General features: G+C 39.3%; 1 protein-coding gene across 2 annotated transcripts in view; it reads right to left on the minus strand.

Annotated features, from left to right (window-relative positions):
• tbc1d9 (TBC1 domain family, member 9 (with GRAM domain)) overlaps positions 1 to 18,569 on the minus strand; it is a 37,673-nt gene that overhangs the window by 8,394 nt on the left and 10,710 nt on the right. The window contains exons 2-13 of one of the 2 annotated variants that reach the window (XM_066718388.1): positions 14,154 to 14,264; positions 11,954 to 12,072; positions 11,570 to 11,798; positions 10,421 to 10,682; positions 9,947 to 10,154; positions 8,012 to 8,218; positions 7,671 to 7,826; positions 5,189 to 5,339; positions 3,320 to 3,534; positions 2,965 to 3,082; positions 2,551 to 2,836; positions 2,051 to 2,180 (exon numbers count right to left, since the gene is read on the minus strand). In XM_066718388.1, coding sequence (XP_066574485.1) covers positions 2,051 to 2,180; positions 2,551 to 2,836; positions 2,965 to 3,082; positions 3,320 to 3,534; positions 5,189 to 5,339; positions 7,671 to 7,826; positions 8,012 to 8,218; positions 9,947 to 10,154; positions 10,421 to 10,682; positions 11,570 to 11,798; positions 11,954 to 12,072; positions 14,154 to 14,264 — 2,192 coding nt within the window. Of the gene's footprint in view, positions 1 to 2,050; positions 2,181 to 2,550; positions 2,837 to 2,964; positions 3,083 to 3,319; positions 3,535 to 5,188; positions 5,340 to 7,670; positions 7,830 to 8,011; positions 8,219 to 9,946; positions 10,155 to 10,420; positions 10,683 to 11,569; positions 11,799 to 11,953; positions 12,073 to 14,153; positions 14,265 to 18,569 lie in introns of both variants that reach the window. The other variant, XM_066718386.1, reaches the window with a different exon arrangement.

An 18,569-nucleotide genomic window follows, 5' to 3' on the forward strand; every position in this document is an offset into this window, starting at 1 on the left:
CTGAGAATGACATTATTTTAGGTCACATTTCAGGCAAACTTGGTCTAATAATATGACTACGTCAAAATGTTTTGATATCCATTTCAGCCTTAAGGAGCAAGAAAAACATAACACTTTTTCTAATGAATAGAAGTGGATTAAAGGATTTGAAATGTCATGATAAAACAATAAATGAATTAAATAAATCAATAAAGAAAAACTTTATTTGCACTGACATAGCTTTCACCATTGCATAAGTGTCCAGTAACACGTTATTAATTTTGAAACAGCCATGGCCTGTAGGAGGGCACATTGTGTAACCAAAAGGCTTAGACAGGGGCATGTGATAAAATCATATGGTCTGACAATCTCTGTGAGAAAGAACAAGTTACACAATATTAATATGAACAGCTAACAGTACTTTAACATACACTTGTGAAGTGTAAGATCATTAATAACTTCTCAGAATAGGATATTCTAGGATTTAATAGGAGATGGTTTTAGATTTACTCATAATTATTGTGTTAAAGGATGGAACATCGAATGCATATTGTAATTACATATCTTGAACAATTTACATAGTAAATGCACAGACTACTTAAGACATCTCTATTGAATGATATCATATACCCAAAACATATGATTAACTAATAGGAGAGGAGGTATGTGTAGTACACTTTGTAAATAATGGTTGTGGTTATGCATATTTTAGGCAAACCTATATTTAAAAGTTCCTGTATAGGCATATTCATGTGGTAACATAACGGAAATGACAAAAAATAATGAGAGCAGTAATGACTTCATTTAAGGGGAGTTCTAAACAAAATAACAAAAACCTTCCATTCCAATAAAAGCAGAGCTCCCAATAATGTATTTTGGTATAAACTTTTGCATTTTAAACAGTATTCTAGTTATATATTCTATGTACTCACCATTTTTCACATTTATAATGCAATGACAGTGGAAATATGCAAGAAACAAACATGGATTTCCATATCCAATATTAAAGTTATGTAGAACATCTTTCAGATTGGTTATTAAGTATCTTTGTCATGAGGATTGGCAGTTTATACAGTAGGACCTTGTAGCTACTGAAGTGTCTAATCATTTGTTCAGGAAAAAAGGTAATTTACCATGAAGTCTGAATACAGTTGATTCAACCCAGCCTCTGTTTCACATAATGAAGAATGTCACCTCATGGCTACGGCAGCTGATGGTTTTATTAAAATCTAAATGCACTCCTGAGAGTAGCAACCTCAATACCAGTATGAAACTGCTAACCCTGCTCATATAACAGAAGTTTATATCGAGATAACCTTGCTTAACCTACCCTTCAGTTTCATTTCCTCTGTTGTTTTCTTCTATGCTCGGTCTGTAACCCTGTTTATGTCATTCTAATTCTTCTATCTTTCATATTAAAAGATAGTGGAGAAATTGGGTAGATGTCCTACAATAACATGTCTGAAACCAAACCCATTTGGCGTGTATCAAGAGAGGAAATCAACTTTAGCTTTTGCAGGTTTCAGCTAGGCGGCAAAGCAACTCCCATTGTTGAAACTGATAAGCTTCAGTTCCAAAGCTGTAATAATATTACTTTGCAGGAAAGGACGCGGAATTGATTTTGATTTTGGGTAGCACACATGAGGGAAAATAATTTAATCTACAGGGTAGTTTGTTCTACACTGTGCAGGGTTGGAATGGTAAATAGACAGGGATGTAAAAAGGTACAACTCTTTCCTCTACGATTCCAGCTGGGATATTGAAATTCACCACTCAACTTCCTTGTTAGCAGTAGGGTCCTGCAATGTTTGTTTGCTTTATCGTATTTGGGAACTCCATTTTTAAAGAACAAGAAAGGGGGAAACCAATATGAACCGGTAAGTATAATGTGCAGACCTTACAGGAATGCAGGATAGTGCTGAGAATGTAGAACCTGCAGACTGGAGTCTAGTCACTATGGCAACAGGGTAACAAATAGGATAATAAGTCATTTTGAAAGATCAATTCAGTTCAATTTCAAGACTTCAGAGACAGATAAAGTAGTCATGAAAGGTAATCTGATGTGTCACACCTCATAGGAGCTCCGGACCAGTTTAAAGATGTCAACTTCTGGGTGAGGGTCCCCATCGTCAGTGAGAAGAGAGTGTAGGTGATGGATTGGGGGAAGGGTGCTGTCCTTGTTAGTGACACTGTCCAGGTACCTGCAACACAACAATAAAGGATGGCCAGGGTATTACATCTGGATCGCAACCTGGCACGGTTAGTCAGTCGTCAGCTGAGAGCAGATTGTGACATTGGTTTGCAGGTTGAGTGATTCAAAGAGATTACTGCAGACTTTATTATTAGACACATCTAACTTTGATATCACAGAGGAAAGTATATGGGTAAATTAATTCCAGCATTCAATATTAGAATTGTCTGAAATGCTAAAAATAAAAATGGGAAGACAATGCAAGACAGCCAAAAAGGAAAAGGAAGGAACTGATATCATATGAATGTATTTAGAAGCAGATACTGCGGATGAGAAAAGCAGTCATGGCTTATTCAATGTGACAGTGGCGCTTCCCTCACCTGCCCAAGACAGTCATCGCCTCTCCGTCATCCTTACAGTTCAGCAGTTTGTCAATGTTGGAATCGAGCACAGCCAGGGCCAGCTGGAAGATGACCTTGATGCCCTCGTAGAAGAAGCAGTCCACCACGACGACCGCACTCTCGAAGGGCATCACACTGAGGAACAGCGTGAGGAACCAGGACAGCGAAATGGTGGAGATGACCCCCAGGTCCTGCATACAGTCATAGAGCTGAGGCACGTACTCCCGGGCTAGCTCCTCAAACACCCCCTGGTCCACCAGCGCACCTGAGGGAGACAACAACACCAAAACTCTTAAAGTGGACTCATTGAGGTGTCCTCAGCATGTGTCAAATCACACCAAGAGGATGCTCTGCAGGAGACTTGTCCCAAATGAATAGTGAAACAATTCTCACCGACAACCCTTGTGTTGTAGTAGTCTGGCAGCATTCTCTCACAAAGGGCCACCAGCAGCCAGAACGCCTCCTCTTCCTTGGCATAGAGCAAAAGCACGGAGGTGACAATATTCATGGCCTGGGTGGAGAAGAGAGTGGCAGTACACATGAGGAGTAGTACACATCAATGCAGGCAAGGACAGGGTACAACACAACACCAGATTCAAAGTGAAGTGGGGGGTTGCTTATCTTAATAGCAAGGAATACAAACTCAATATCAAGGAGCATGGAACTAGTGCGAGATCTGTAGATTCTAAACAGATCCCGTTTGTTCAAATTTCCAGCTTTGCAGAACGTGAGGATGCCGTGTAGAAACCTGGCAGTATCCGATGTTGGGATTCCTGAAAGCGTAGGCTGTCAGCACTCGTCTCAAGGCAGCGATGCCCATCTCATTCTGGAAGGCAGGGTGCTCTGGCAGGGAGCGGTGAAGGTCCCTCTCGATCTCCTCGGTGGCCAAGTTGTACTTCCCCATGGACTTCTCCACGAGATCTTCGTAATAGCCAGGGTGAGTGGCCATCTCGTTGATGGCTCCTGCAAAAATGGGAGCAATAGCCACTGAGCATTCCACCGTGACCACAGTTACAGACGAGGACAGCTGGGGGGACTTTGAAACGGACTTTTTCTCCCTCCTAGTGTTTTGTTGTTTCTCTTATTTTTAAAGCAACCGGTAATTATTACAAAGAACAGTGAGACAGGCAGTGGCGATTCTAGAGTCTGCTGGGGCCCTAGGCAAACATTCCCAGGGGGCCCATCCAAACAGTGTTCATCACCATTAGGCTTTGTTATAAATAACCTCAGGGCCCCCCTAACGGCCTGGGGCCCCAGACAGTTGCCTGCCTTGCCTGTTCACAAGCTGCGCGTCTGGAGACAGGTGCGGTCACACAGAAATTAAATACGATTTCTGATGCACCCGGAGGTACAAAAATATATTTGTTTATTTTACACTGTGCTTTATTTTCTCTCAACCGTACACTGCAAGGGAAGCCACTTATGCATCCCCAGCTTTCTAATGATCAACCTCCATTTAAAAGGCTTAACTGCTGAAATGCAATGCTTATCACACACAAGACATTAGAAGCCAAATTGGAATCCAAATGATAAGCAGCAGTTCAAACTAAATCTAGAGTGCTTACCACTTATTTTATTTTATTTTAAGATCAATTTAAGTATAAGTCAATTTAATGGTTGATCTTATTGTAATTTAGAAATCTTGAGCAATGTGTAAAGTACAACAAGAATTAAACAACTTTCCAAACTTTAACCTACATTGATGTTATCCAGCAATAACCTGTATTTCTGGTAGGACATCTATAAATACACCTAAGTTGTCATGAGGTTATTATACCCAAGTGCTATAGATCACATGTCTTCAAAGTAACCTATATTACTTAAAGGAGACTCATCCTGTTGAACTCAAACTGTTGAAAAAATAACACAGCCTGAATGTACCTGCCAAACTAGCATCTAGCTCACTACTGATATCAGTAAATCCTGAGGGTAATTACTGCACCGGCAACCTGAAAGCTAAAGCTCTGGGCACAGATGGGAGTACTAAACCACTACCCTAATGTAACTCTTCTCTGCAACCTTCTTGAAAGTGGGTCACTTTTCTGTACAGCGATGTACAACGTGTAACTAATTTTATTATCAATATCATTATCACCCTACTGTTCTTAAGGGTACTATTTGAGAAGTTTTAATGATTCAATTAACTTAATGGTTCCAAAGCAGGGGGAAAAAGGTGCTATAAAGATCTACCATTTCACTGTTCCCAAACACCTCTCTTTCTACCAGCAATGACCTGCAAACTACTTTGGGTTGGAGTTGTATTAATATGAAAGGGAAGGCACGGGTACACAGTTTAAAGCAATATCTGTTAGTGCTCAGTATGAGAAGCTAAAATGTCAACTCCTAGCTTTTGACATTCTGATGCCTTTTAGTTCTGCCCAGGGGTCTCTTTGACCTCTCAATGTTGAGGAATGATAAGCACAGGGAATATACCGGAGCCAAAGCAGTCATTCCATGTTGGATGTGAACGATTCTCAATTTTAAAGTGCTTCAAAATTGACTGGATTTTATAGGCGAAAAAAAATTGACCAAAGAACTTGAAAATCATCCCTAGATGATGCTCAGATGAAGCACAAATGCCAGAGGTCTTATATAGGATGTCTTGGTCCCTCCTTACCAGAGAAGAGCAGCCACAGCTCGCCTCTCATGTTCTCAGGGATGCCTTTCAAGACCAGGTCCTTGGTCTTCTCAGTGCGATACATGCAAACTCCCTGGCCATACTCCGTAAAATGATTCTTCCAGGCCTGCTCCTTCAGAAACTCTTTGGCCTGGGACAGTGAAGGGGAAAGATTAATGGGAACTGTCGAGCACAACACCCAGGAACATGTTGGAGGCTAGGAGCCAGACAGATCTTCAGCACCCTCACATGAGATGGAAATTAGGATTTGCCTTCATTATAATGTAGAACCGCTTAACGGGAACAACAGTAGCATTCTATCTGATAATGCTGATCATTTACTCAACTTAATTCTATTGCCTGAATATTTAAAACTGAATACAGCAGTGTTCATCTTAATCTTAATGAAATTTTTTTGGTAGATCAGATTTACTTTTGCATATATCAAATTGTTGGAATTAGTAGACGAGTATGATGACATAAGTGATGACATCCTTAAAAACAAACGCAGAAACCAAAACCGCTAACTTGCATTCCCAATTCTATTCAAAATTCATTGAAATTAATACTGTAATTAGTAATTAGTAATTCAAAGCTTTATTTAAAATCTACTGTGACCATCTCTACCAAAAACACTCTTTTTGAGGTTACATTTGAAGCTTATACTTCTGATTCTACAGTAGCACACTTGTTCTTGCAACTCCTTATGTTATCAGATCATATCTACAATAAACAAAGACAAAACATTAAGGCCACTTTAAAACTCTTGTTGATAGCATGTCAGTAAGATAATGAACTTATTGAGAAATGACCTTGAAGAAAGTTATTTTGGGCAGAGCAGATCACACATATTTCTGTTCAAAACGAAACTGTGGACAAGTGAATTAATTGCACTTGAATACTACAGAAAAAAAAATGGCTTCCAGTCTAGTGCACCATCATTTTAAAAACAGCTGTCTCTTGCATTAGTAATTTGTAAAGCACAGCATTTACCATGCCTGAATTATGTAGTGGATTAATCATTGCTTTGATTTATTAATAATTGAAAAAAATCTGCTGTGAAATGGCAAGATAAATTAAAAGAAAGAAAAGACCTTTGAACAATGGGCATAAAGCATCTGTTTCCATCCAGCTAGCTGAGGCAGGATATGACTAAAGAGCTCACACAATGGATAGGCTTGTCACTGAACAGTGCTGTAACAGAAGGGGGAATTAAGCAGTTTTCCTATGTTTACAAACTAAGCTAAATAATGACAGAAAACAACATTAATGCACAAAAGGTTTTCTAAATGCTTTGGTTCGAATGTTCTATTTGCATTCTAACTGTTTTGGTGCCATTTGTTTGTAATACATATAAGTTTCACCAAAGCAGAGTGCAAATATACTATAAAACCTGACCACTGTGATGATACATCTAATTTATGTAAAACAATATTCAAATCATCCACAGAAGGCCAGCATTTGAATATCCCCAGAAGAGGTTTTAATCCTTCCAACATGTTTAAATTACAAATTGTGACCTTTTAGGTTTTGTTTGCTTAAGGCTTCTATGATTATATTAGCTTTGTGTATCGTGTGGGGTCAGCTTTTGCTCAGGCAGACTTCTGAGCGCCTGATCTCCACATGTGCAATATATCAAACCCTCTATGACAATAGACCAGTCTCCTGACACAGGGGGTTTGAGCACTCATCCAAGTCTTGCGGATGTACACTATGAGATAAGATAAGATAATACAATAATACAATACACTTATGCACGTGTTTTGTGTACAGTACATTTTTTGTTTATAGCTAGTTTTGGCCAACCAGCTTTTGAAGATGTATCTTAACCACTGTAGTTAAGTGATGTCACTTTAATGTAGAGAACTTTGTAGTGTAGTGGAATTTCATCTCTGCAAATAATTTACTGTAGCTACACTGTTAATCAGTATCATCAGTTTATGCCTTAAAAGTTTACAATCACAATAAGACTTTGGGAAAGGACTGGCCACTGTTATAGACCATACAAATAAGTTATTTTCTGCTGATCTTAGGAAATCTGTACTAGGTGTTTATAGCAGAGAAAACCTTTTACATGAACTAGGTAACATGGGGTGTTGGGGCGTAAAAAGATAATGTTTTTATTTTAAGGATTGTAAAATGTTCACATCATCATTATCTGGCAAAAGATTAAATGAAAACACAGTGCCAAAGATAAGTACACGATCAAGATATACACATAATCCTCCAGAAGAGCCGAGCAGTGATTTCTACTATTTGCAGCGCTAAACAAAATGTTTTTTCAAATATTCGTATGGTGATTTCCAGGAAGGGTGTAGAACAACACTGAGTGGAGGCGACAGACCTTTGTAACTGAAAAACAGCCTCAAAGAAAGAAAATAAAACATCTGCAAAAATCAGATAATGGTGTTGTGAGGTCATGATCATTAGAAATAAATGCCTTCAATGGTTGCTAACAGGTGACACATGCTCGGTCACTTACCAGTTTGGGGTTGAACTCTTCCGGGGATCTGCGCCGGTACATGGTCATCAGGGGTTGGGTCGCAGTGGGGATGCTGTTGTCATTCAGGTTGAACTGGCGCTCGCCCTCGTTCTCCGAGCCCAGGCTCCTCTGAGGACTACAGGACAGGAGGCTGCTCTGCTGCAAGTACACACATGTCAGAACACAGCCACACCCCACTGACACAAATCTCTCTCTCTCTATTTTCTCACTCTCTTGAAGTGTGTAAAACTAATTGGTTGCAGCTCTGAACAAAGGATGCAATACAAACATGTCTGGATTAGAAACATTGAGGAATCAAGGCAATTGACCAGGGTGTCTACCTCTTCGTCGGAGCTGTTGTAGCTTCCTGTTATCTCTCTCTCAAAGTAGATCTTGGACGTGGTTTGCTGCAGGAAGTCAGAAATCCTCTGGACCAGGAAGTCTCTGTCTTTGAGGTTGGCGAAGAGGAACGTCATTCTGTTCTTGGTGCTGATGGACAGTGGACTGGGCAACACACTGGAGCTGTCTGCCTTCTCCACAATTGTCACCTGGCAAGAAAGAAGAAGGGGAGCCACATCAGGACTTGGCCGGAATTGAACCCAGGTTAGCAGTGCTAACCACTAAGCCTATTCCTTAGGTTATGTTTTTGTGTGCATTTACTTTCCCCCAGTATAAGATGAAACCCCACTGCAAAGCAAAATGCAAAATCAAAGACAATTACAGCTACTTATTAAAGCCAATGTCTCAGACAAGTAAACATTTTCAACGGGTGCCTTTCATTTCACAATCTATTGAGACCAGCCCTCTATTAGTAATCTATTAACAATAAGTCCATGTTTACATCAAATGTGATGTTTAAAGGATTGGCAAGGCATGCCCTTTTCCAGTTATAAATGCTGGGTGATTATTAACAGCATTGGAGGTGAAGACAGGCACATTTTAGGAGTACAACATTCATGCATGCCATGTACCATTTTATCAGGACTTTTATACAGAAGGGGGCAACCTTTCCCTTGCATTTTATTAAAGACTGCTTCACATAAACAAAGCGGGTCCGCACCCTATAATTATATCTGATATGCCATCTAATCCTAGGCTACATGGAAGACTACGTTCCCTAGCAACTGCATCAGTCACTAAAGCAGATTAAAGCAGACTGTTTCCACCTGGGCGCATTTAATCAGCCACGGCTCCAAATATTCCTTTGCTCTGTGGTTCATTTTATTAACATCTATAAAGATAGCTGGATAACTGGAGTCCTCATAATGCGATCTGGAATAAATGTAATGCCATAAGAATACAAATGAGGTTACGATTGAGAGGAGATTGTTTGGCTCATCTTGTAAAGTCTGTTTATTCTTATTTATGTCTTAAGTAGACTAGTGCTCCAAGGACCCTATTTAAAACTGACATTTTAGCAGGGATGCGTCAATGCTGCAGATCAGAATATTATTTTGATAGTTGGCAGTTGGCAGTCAGTCCATACATCCTCTGCCCTTAGCATTCTGATTTGCCATCCTTTTCTTCATCCCGAATAGTCAAAAGTCAAATTTAGGTAGCCTGACAATTGCATTCAGAATTTTTTAAATATCTGTCTGATAACCCCCAAATCCTTCTTGGGTATTCTCTTAGTTGCAAGATAAAACAGCCCAGGTTTAATTGTAGTTACCCGTTACCTCCTTTTTTCCAATGCACCTCGGACTACTTAATTACTAAGACGAGGAGGACAAGTCAAAATGAATAACTGAGGAAACAAAGCCTCTACAGAAATCATGTTTTCACCAGATAGGGACATCTTCTTAAAGGTGTTTTATCTAGCTGTATCTTAAGCTGTGGCAGTTAAAGACCAAAATACATTTTGTTACTGGTTTAACCGCAATCTCAAACACCGAGCCTGTTTCAGGCTGAAGCACAGTAGAAATCTGACCTGAACAGACTACAGACCTGAAATGGAGGCTAGATCGAAAAAAATGGTCTTCACATTGATCAAAGACATTGAACTTATTGAAATGCAGTTATAGTGGGATTCCTTCAGGGCACTGACAGCATGGTTGTTGCAGAAAATGCTGGCAGTGCATTTTACATAAAATTCCAGCAGAGACACCCTGGGGGCTTCAACAAACTCTCTGCTGCAGTGACTCCACGAGTGGTACAAGTAAAGTCAGTTCAAAGCATGGCTACAAAAGCTAAAACTCAATATTTGAGCAGTGGCCCCTTAAACAGTGAGCGTTCTTTTAGTAACTCTACTGGGCAGGGAAGTCCACTGACCTACTCACCTCTCTGAGGGGGATGATGAGGCTACAGAGCGTTTCCTCTTTACTTGTGAAGCAGATGTAATTAGTGGAAACAAACATCTGGCCCACAATGTGCATCTTGTTGAAGGGAGTCCACAGAGTGCAGTCTGTATGTCCATCCAGTTTCTCATCTTTAGGTAGCCTGAACAGGGCCCTGTAGCGCTCGCTCTTGGCTCTTGCATCAAGGTCCCTGTACAAAACAACAACACCATTTACTGAAGGGTATTCAAGCTTAAGACATAAAAACAATACAAATGTAATGTGCCCATCTGAAAGACAATGTCAGTAGGGAGGTGAAGCAATTATAATACTCTGTGGTTCAGGTTAATTGGAAGAAAAACTGTAATATCATAAATAACAAAGGTGCTGGGTTTAAGGTCAATAGCAAATTTTCCCATTCTGACCAAAATCTGCTGGAATAGATACAAAATTATAAAAGTCCTCATGGGAACTCACCTTTTAAGGGCAGATACTTTCTTGGGTGATTTTTTCTTCAGCTTGGGCAGAGACCGATCTTGTTCAAAGCCCTTGTTGTCCAGGAGCTGCCTCATGGCGATGTTGGCCAGCTGCTCCATCAGCTTGAAGGTCTCGTTGATGTTAAGGAAGACAGAGAAGATGTGTTCATTGGTCCTGGTGCTCACTTTAATGATGTCGGGCAACAGCAGGGTGGGGTTCTTCTCCAGCTGTGTGATATCTGCCCATCGGATCACCAGTTTAGCTGAAATGAAGACAAGGAAAGAAAGAAAAAGAAACAAAGAAAAAAGGAAGGAAAGAAGGAAGGAAGGAAAGAAAGACAGGAAAGCTATTTAAAACAATATTCAAGAAAGACTGCCTTTTATAAAGACGAAAGTGCTTTCTGCATGCTCAACATGCTCAACTCACACGGTAAGGGCAGTATGAAAATAAAGTTGAGAAAAGTCTGACATTTATCGAATGAAAATCATCCTATTTTTTGTTCAACTTCCTCAGAAGACATCATATGGCATTTTCATGAGAATTTGTCTTGCGGACGTGTTAATTTGGGTCTCTAAGGAAATCTCGTTACCAGGCTACTGTGAAAAGCTGTTAACCTAGTGAGATACAATTCAGTGAGCCTTTTCCTCATATTTGTTTTTCATTTTCAAACCTTTTGATTCATTAACAAAATATTACATTAACCATTGAATATCACTTATTGGTTTTCAGTTCTTTAGATTTTATTTCAGACTCTTTTAATCAAAAGACATCAAAAGAAAAGTGACAACCAGCCTTTCACAGTGAACGATTAAGCATATTTCCCCTGTCAGGTCTAAATGGTATTCTCTGAAAACCAAGAAAAGACAGAATTCAAATCCCTAGGCACTGTAACACACATGATACAAGTCTGCCAATTTATAGGTTTTTACATAATCCAGAGTTTCCAACCACCAGAACATTCAGAAATGCTTTTAAAAGCCATTCTGACCAAAGATAAACTCCATAACAGTCACACTTGTAACATAACATGAGCTTATCCATTTTCTTCAACATTTAGCAGTATTGCTTCTGTTAGAACATGTTTATGGTCCTCACAGTTGCTAAAAGTAATGGTTTACAAGTGTGGCCATCCTGCAGAGATTTGGTTACCTTCTTTGCCCAGTAGGAAGGAGTAGAAGCAGAGGTGGTTGATGCTGAGGTAGGCCCATCCCTGGCGTGGGACCTTGGCTTTCCAGTAGCTACACGAATAATAGTTTACTAGCTTCTCTTCCTCGGGCATTCCAAACAGCTTCCGAAACTTGGCCGTGGCCTCCTTAAACTTGTCCGTGTCGTCATCCTCCTTTATGTCATGGTTCTTATTGTACTCCGCTATGATGCCCTGGAAAAGAATGGATGCCATTATGATTTTATTCAATCAGGAGGACCCCAAGGCCAGCAGCCTTTACAGGTAACCCTTAAAATCAATGTACAAAGACTCAAGAAATGCTTACTTCAGTAACACAGCACCTGAAGAGCAAACCTTTCAGCACGTACCTGGATTTTGCCTTTAACAAACGTGGTGATGTCATTCTCATTCTCAAAGATGGACAGTGTCTGCAGGAGGTTCTGCTCCAGCCATTCCCAGTGCTCAGTAATCTCTTTTCGGGAGCCACCTTTGGGAACATAGACAGGTTTATTATATTGAGCAATTCAACTCTGATAGTAATTGAAAAACCATATCTCCAAACCAGGTAACCTAGTTGACAGCCTTGCACCTTAAATTATCACCAGAGATCGATGCATTATTTCAGTAATTCAGTTATTTAATGGTGTAAGGTATAAGAACGCTAAACAGTTAGACATTCAGCCTGTCTATACTTTTATATTAATGATATTTCCTGCAGCCAAGTAATTCCAGTTTTAATTTAAAAATAAAACCTTGGGGAACTTGTTCTCCATTATCTTATTCCATAAATGCTTCAGTATTAGCATTATTAATGATGCCATTATTTCATTTCTAGAGGCAGATGGAGACTTGAAAAATAAGGTTAAAATAATCCTGTATATTGTTAGATTTTGAAAATCAGACTTTTAGATTCTAGCTTTGCAGAGGTTGGATTACCAAAGAGGTCATTTAAGGTATGTGCAAGGGGCTCGCAACAGATTGTACTGGCTTCATAGAGCGAGACCGACAGAGAGATGCACTGGAGAAATCCATGTACTCTGTGACCTATTTGTGTTACTTCCTAATCTCTGGCTCTCAGCCCACCAGCAAATTAACATGCATTTAGCTGCATTAGAAAAGTCTGCTTGGCGATTTGAGCTCCCTCGCTGTCCTGAAGGAAGGGGTTGCCATTTCAAGAGCTGATGAAACCTCAGCCGTGCAGCTTCCATTTCAGGCAGAAGAGGGGACAACAGCTCATTGCTTGTCTCAAACTCCAGGGGAAGAACATTTATCCGCAACTCTCCCCATTTGTCTGTGTCTGCCACTCGAGTTTCAAATGTCATTGGAATAAACACAAACTAGTGCACATCCCATAACAACCTAAGATATTCCAATTTGTTGAGCCCACTGAAGGAAGGAAAATCTTTTCCTATTTAACCAGACTGTGCTTTGAACCATTTCATAGCCCTGTATTTAAATTCCCAAGACTCAGCAGCTCTTAAAAGAACAGTGTCCCATGAACACAAAATGGAGGATTACAGTATTCTATGTGTAGTATGTCCTGTGAAATAAGAATATGTAGACATTATAATTATGTATTTAAATGGAAGCCTTATTTATATTAATTTGTTCTAATCAAATACGTCCCTCACTCACTTGCTCAAGCTGCACCGATACAGATTTGACTCAAGCTGCACTGAGATATTGATTTGACTTGACTGTCTATCCCATAGGAAGGAAGACTAAATAGTTGGTAAAAAGTCAGAAATGTCTTTGTCAACAGAAGAAACAGTTTTACAGCCCCATATCACAGAGGGCATGTAAAATAAACTCTAACACATGCCAAATTTGTATTACTTATACCGTTTTGTGAGAAAATAGTTATCTGGCAAAGAATGAAAGGTAGAGTTTACTATATTCTGCATCTTTGGATTTGATTTCATATTATGATAGTTTTAGATTTAGATTAACTGGATCTGCCATTTTAATTACTTATACCTACAGTTTTTCCGATATGTTTGTGGGTTTGGTTTTAAAACAATGAACATGGTCCAGTGACATCTTATTGAAAGGTTTTACCAACAAATTAGTTTCAATTAGTGTCTTCTTCATATGCAAAGACTTCTTTAAGTGTGCATGTACCAGAGTTCTTACAATATGAATATCATCAACCAAGAAAGATAAACATCAACCCTGATTTGAAAATTATCAAGACAGGTTTAGACATTCAAACAAATTAGACATTCTGAGACAAAGAAAAAAAAGGGAAGTATTTACACAGATATAGTGCACAAGCTGTACTTCCTCAGTTAACATACTGTCATGCTAGATAAAGGGCAGAGTATTTCCTTACAAACCCTGACCTTCAGTCAAGGACTACTGGGCAGAGTCAATGTAGCTCGGAGTGTCTTCAACAGGCCACACTGCTTATACTACAGATTTAATAAAAATGCAACTGAGATACAAATTATCTATTTATTTTGCTTCCCTTTCAAGAGTGTTACAGCTGATTTACTATTTATAGATCAGAGTGGAACAGAGGAAAATGGATAAGGAATTCTGTTAGTTAGGTTCAGGATAAAAACTCACCATGGGCTATTGTCCAGTAGACTATGGAGTCCGGTGTCTGGTATAGGATTCTGTAGGGAGCCACACGAGCACTAGAATCCAGGACAACGTCTAGAGTTCCAACCAGCAAACCTTGAAGAAGAAGAAAAAATATTAAAATTAAAAAACAATGTAGTGTGTTCTATAACTAAATGAAGGTCTTTATTTTCAGAACTGGACTTATTATAGATTTTTACTAAATTTTTACTCTTTTGTAGATGACTGCATGAACCCACTATATAGAGTCAACAAATGTGGCAGAGGAACTCATGGGAGGGGGCCACAGCGCTTTCACTATTCTAATGGAGTGACAAAAGTCTATCCGAAGATAATTGCCCACATTTCCCCGCTGTGACACTCTCCGCACAAAGCATCCAGATGAGGCTCCCTTGTGATCAGAAGAACCCAATCCTGCAACTGTTACATTCAGTGACCTGGTGACATACGCTGAAGAGACTGAATAGATGCTGTGCCAGACCTGGAGACTACGCAACACTGATCACACTGCAGTTCTGCTTGGGTGAAGAAGCTGGCAGAACCAGTGGAAAATTAGGAGCCAGAAATTCTAACATTTAATATGAAATAAAGAAGATCGCTTCTGTAGTAAGTTACTTAAATAATAGGCTTAAAGGAATATTGCCCAGCCAGGAAACTCGGATTAGGAGGCAAAGTGAAATTGTGTAAATTATTTAAATTGACATTATTAAAAATGCAGTGGTGTGAAAAGAGAGTAAATATGATTATTTATGATTTACATGGGTAGATTTGCAGTGGTCAAGCAGGTGAAACCCTTTTGGTCTGTATACAAAAAAAATGTGGAAATTCATGCAATACACCAAAGCATTTCAAGCCAAAACTGTTCTCAGAAGTATCTGCATTGTATTGTAACTAACATGGGTATTAAAAGCAGACAAAAGAATTGAACAGGTTTTATTTTTGTATGCATGTGTCCTTAAACCCACAAATGATTACAGCACTGTACCTCTTATGAAGTACAGTGCAAAAGGAACAGTACTTTAGATTATTAATTAATTATCACATTAATTATTTAAAAAAGATTTGGTCTATAATCAAATGATATGGTTTTATTGAAAACAAGGCCTACCATTCTCATTATTCTCATACAGTTTATTTTACCTAATCGAAAGAGTATCCTGGCCTAAGACAAGCAAGGCCTAAGAGCACTTATTCTGCATTCACAGCTCCCACTGAAGGTCTCTGCTCCTTAAACCTGCTTTACCCTTTCAATCACATGACCACCTAACAATAACAGGCTCCACTGACAGTCACTTAATCTCCTAAAGGACCTTCAGCAATAGTAGTGAGTGACTGAGCTTCACATGAAAGATTATTCATAGAATTACCAAAATTATATATTTTTTCCATAGTACCATTTGCTTCAGGACATTTCTGGGGGAATCTTTAGTGAAACATTTACTGAATATGGAAATATTTGGAATTGCCATTGTGGTTTCTATTCACAAATCTGCTTCATTTTCAAAACATTTGCCTCTTTTCCAGGAAATCATTCATGCATCAGCCATGAAAAATAAATCTCTGATCTGTAAAATTCTGATATTAAAATACCATCTACAATGTGTGCATTCCGTAAATGCAGAGTTTATTTGGTTAAACAACATCTGGAATGAAATCCTACCCAGGCTATATACAAATGACAGTCAGGCTAACTTTTTCACACTGCAAGTTGAAGAAACAGACTGGATCTAGGTTCACAGACATTTTCTTCTGCTTATGCTTTAATTTCAAGATGGTGGAGAGCATGTAAGTTACACCAAACAGCAAAGATCCCAACCAAACTCAGAAAACTTCTGTTTAGAGTTTAACCTCGATGTAAATATCCATCAAGAAAAATAAATAAGATGAATAGTAGACTGTATACTCTATTACAATGATACAGATACAACAGCAGGGCCCTTTCAAATATTATCATCTTACCGTGGTCTGTAGCCTAAGTCTGTTTATATCAGTATTTTCAGGAAAAAATGTTTTTAATAACTGTTATAAATCATTTAAATCTGCCCAGCTGCAAGGACAATTTTGGACAGCCACTGTATTATATGAAATCATTAGGAGATCCTGAGAAGTAAGCAAACTTATGTGACATTATACTGATAATTATACGTTAATTACATACTTGGGGGAAAAAGGGAAACTGGGACTATATGCCGTGTGGATTGAGCAAGGAACGCAAGGAAATCATTTCAAATTAGGTTTAGCCAGGGCCTGACTGCTATTCATACACAGCATCTAGAGGGCAGATTAAACCTTACAGCCTACTAGCATGCCCTGCTGCAAGATGCTCAAACAAAACACATTTAAAAACCTCCCAAACTCCAATTTAGCGCATCTAGAAGGCCTAAAAAATCCTCGCTTGTTCAATCAACTCATGATGTTTGATTGTGTAATTTACGCTACTAAAGAAATGAGAACCATAAAAAATCATAGATTAACAGCATGTGGCGGGGGGGGGGGGGGGGAACTTACATTAAGTGAAAGGCTGGCAAAAAGCACTTTGAAGCAGAGCCTGAATTCATTCCCTATAATTGGGCTTTCTGGACAGATGAGGGAGAGGACAGTGGCCAGTGCCAAGTGGGTGAGGCGTGATCAGATGCCTGGATGTTCTAGGTGTTAGCTACTATACCTTAATCAATCCTCGAGTTGGTCTGATAGGCTTTGACAATGTGTTAATTGGAGGATTTGCGCTTTGTCTCATCAGCGTGGAACAGCATGGAATTCATATCGATGAGAGAGATTGCCAATACAAATTGAGGGAAAAAGGTTGGGAACAATAAGCCAGAAACCATAATCAGTGAGAGTTAAGGACTATACAATAAATTAAAGATTAACCTATGTATTTCCTTACTAGACAACACTCCTAATTCATAAACTTCATACAACCACTGACAGGAATAAACAAACACACAGAACAAAACATCTATCCATCCATCCATTTTCGAAACCGCTTATCCTGGTGAGGGTCAGAACAAAACAAATATCCTTAATTATTTGAGAGATTCAATTACACATTTCTTAATAAAAAAAGAGTGATTGCAGAGTGCTGAAGAAAGCACTGCATAACTGTTTATGTTTTCACGAGCTCAGCCACAATAAGAGGGAAGAGAGGTTTTGTGGTAACCTCGACTTGCAAACTGGACACTCTGCTCACACTGGTGAGGTAGCTTGACACTTTGTGTGGTTGTCACAGGCTGCTTAAACCTCTTTTGTGAAATAAAAATGCAATCCACACAACTTGGTTAGGAAATGCTACAGTATTGGATACACCTGTGCAAGGTGTAAGTGAATGTGTCCTGAAATATTTATATGGTGTTGCGTTTATATATATACAAAAAAAAAAAAAGTGCTTTCTGACATCAGTGGAGAACAAAGGAGCCTGCTTGATATACTGGTAACACACCAGGGTTGGATTCACCAGATGACTCACAGAGATGCTATTTCTGAATCATGAAATAAGCAAAACATCTCTCTCGGGAAGTTCCTAATCAAATAAAGCACCAGCTGACTTTTCGCAGGATATTTCAAACAGAGGGCCTGATTGATTTATTCTGATAAATCCTCACTTGCTACAGAGTGAGGAAACCCACTTAATGATAAGGCATGTAGAGAAAATGCTGTCAGAGAAAAATGTAATGATTCAAATTTGACAAACCTGAAAACCCTAAGTACAGAAAGAGAAAAAAAAAAACGAGATATATATATATACACTCACCTAAAGGATTATTAGGAACACCTGTTCAATTTCTCATTAATGCAATTTTCTAACCAACCAATCACATGGCAGTTGCTTCAATGCATTTAGGGGTGTGGTCCTGGTCAAGACAATCTCCTGAACTCCAAACTGAATGTCTGAATGGGAAAGAAAGGTGATTTAAGCAATTTTGAGCGTGGCATGGTTGTTGGTGCCAGACGGGCCGGTCTGAGTATTTCACAATCTGCTCAGTTACTGGGATTTTCACGCACAACCATTTCTAGGGTTTACAAAGAATGGTGTGAAAAGGGAAAAACATCCAGTATGCGGCAGTCCTGTGGGCGAAAATGCCTTGTTGATGCTAGAGGTCAGAGGAGAATGGGCCGACTGATTCAAGCTGATAGAAGAGCAACTTTGACTGAAATAACCACTCGTTACAACCGAGGTATGCAGCAAAGCATTTGTGAAGCCACAACACGTACAACCTTGAGGCGGATGGGCTACAACAGCAGAAGACCCCACCGGGTACCACTCATCTCCACTACAAATAGGAAAAAGAGGCTACAATTTGCACAAGCTCACCAAAATTGGACAGTTGAAGACTGGAAAAATGTTGCCTGGTCTGATGAGTCTCGATTTCTGTTGAGACATTCAGATGGTAGAGTCAGAAT

This window comes from Amia ocellicauda, chromosome 12 (assembly GCF_036373705.1).
Source record: "Amia ocellicauda isolate fAmiCal2 chromosome 12, fAmiCal2.hap1, whole genome shotgun sequence".
Classification (NCBI taxonomy): domain Eukaryota; kingdom Metazoa; phylum Chordata; class Actinopteri; order Amiiformes; family Amiidae; genus Amia; species Amia ocellicauda.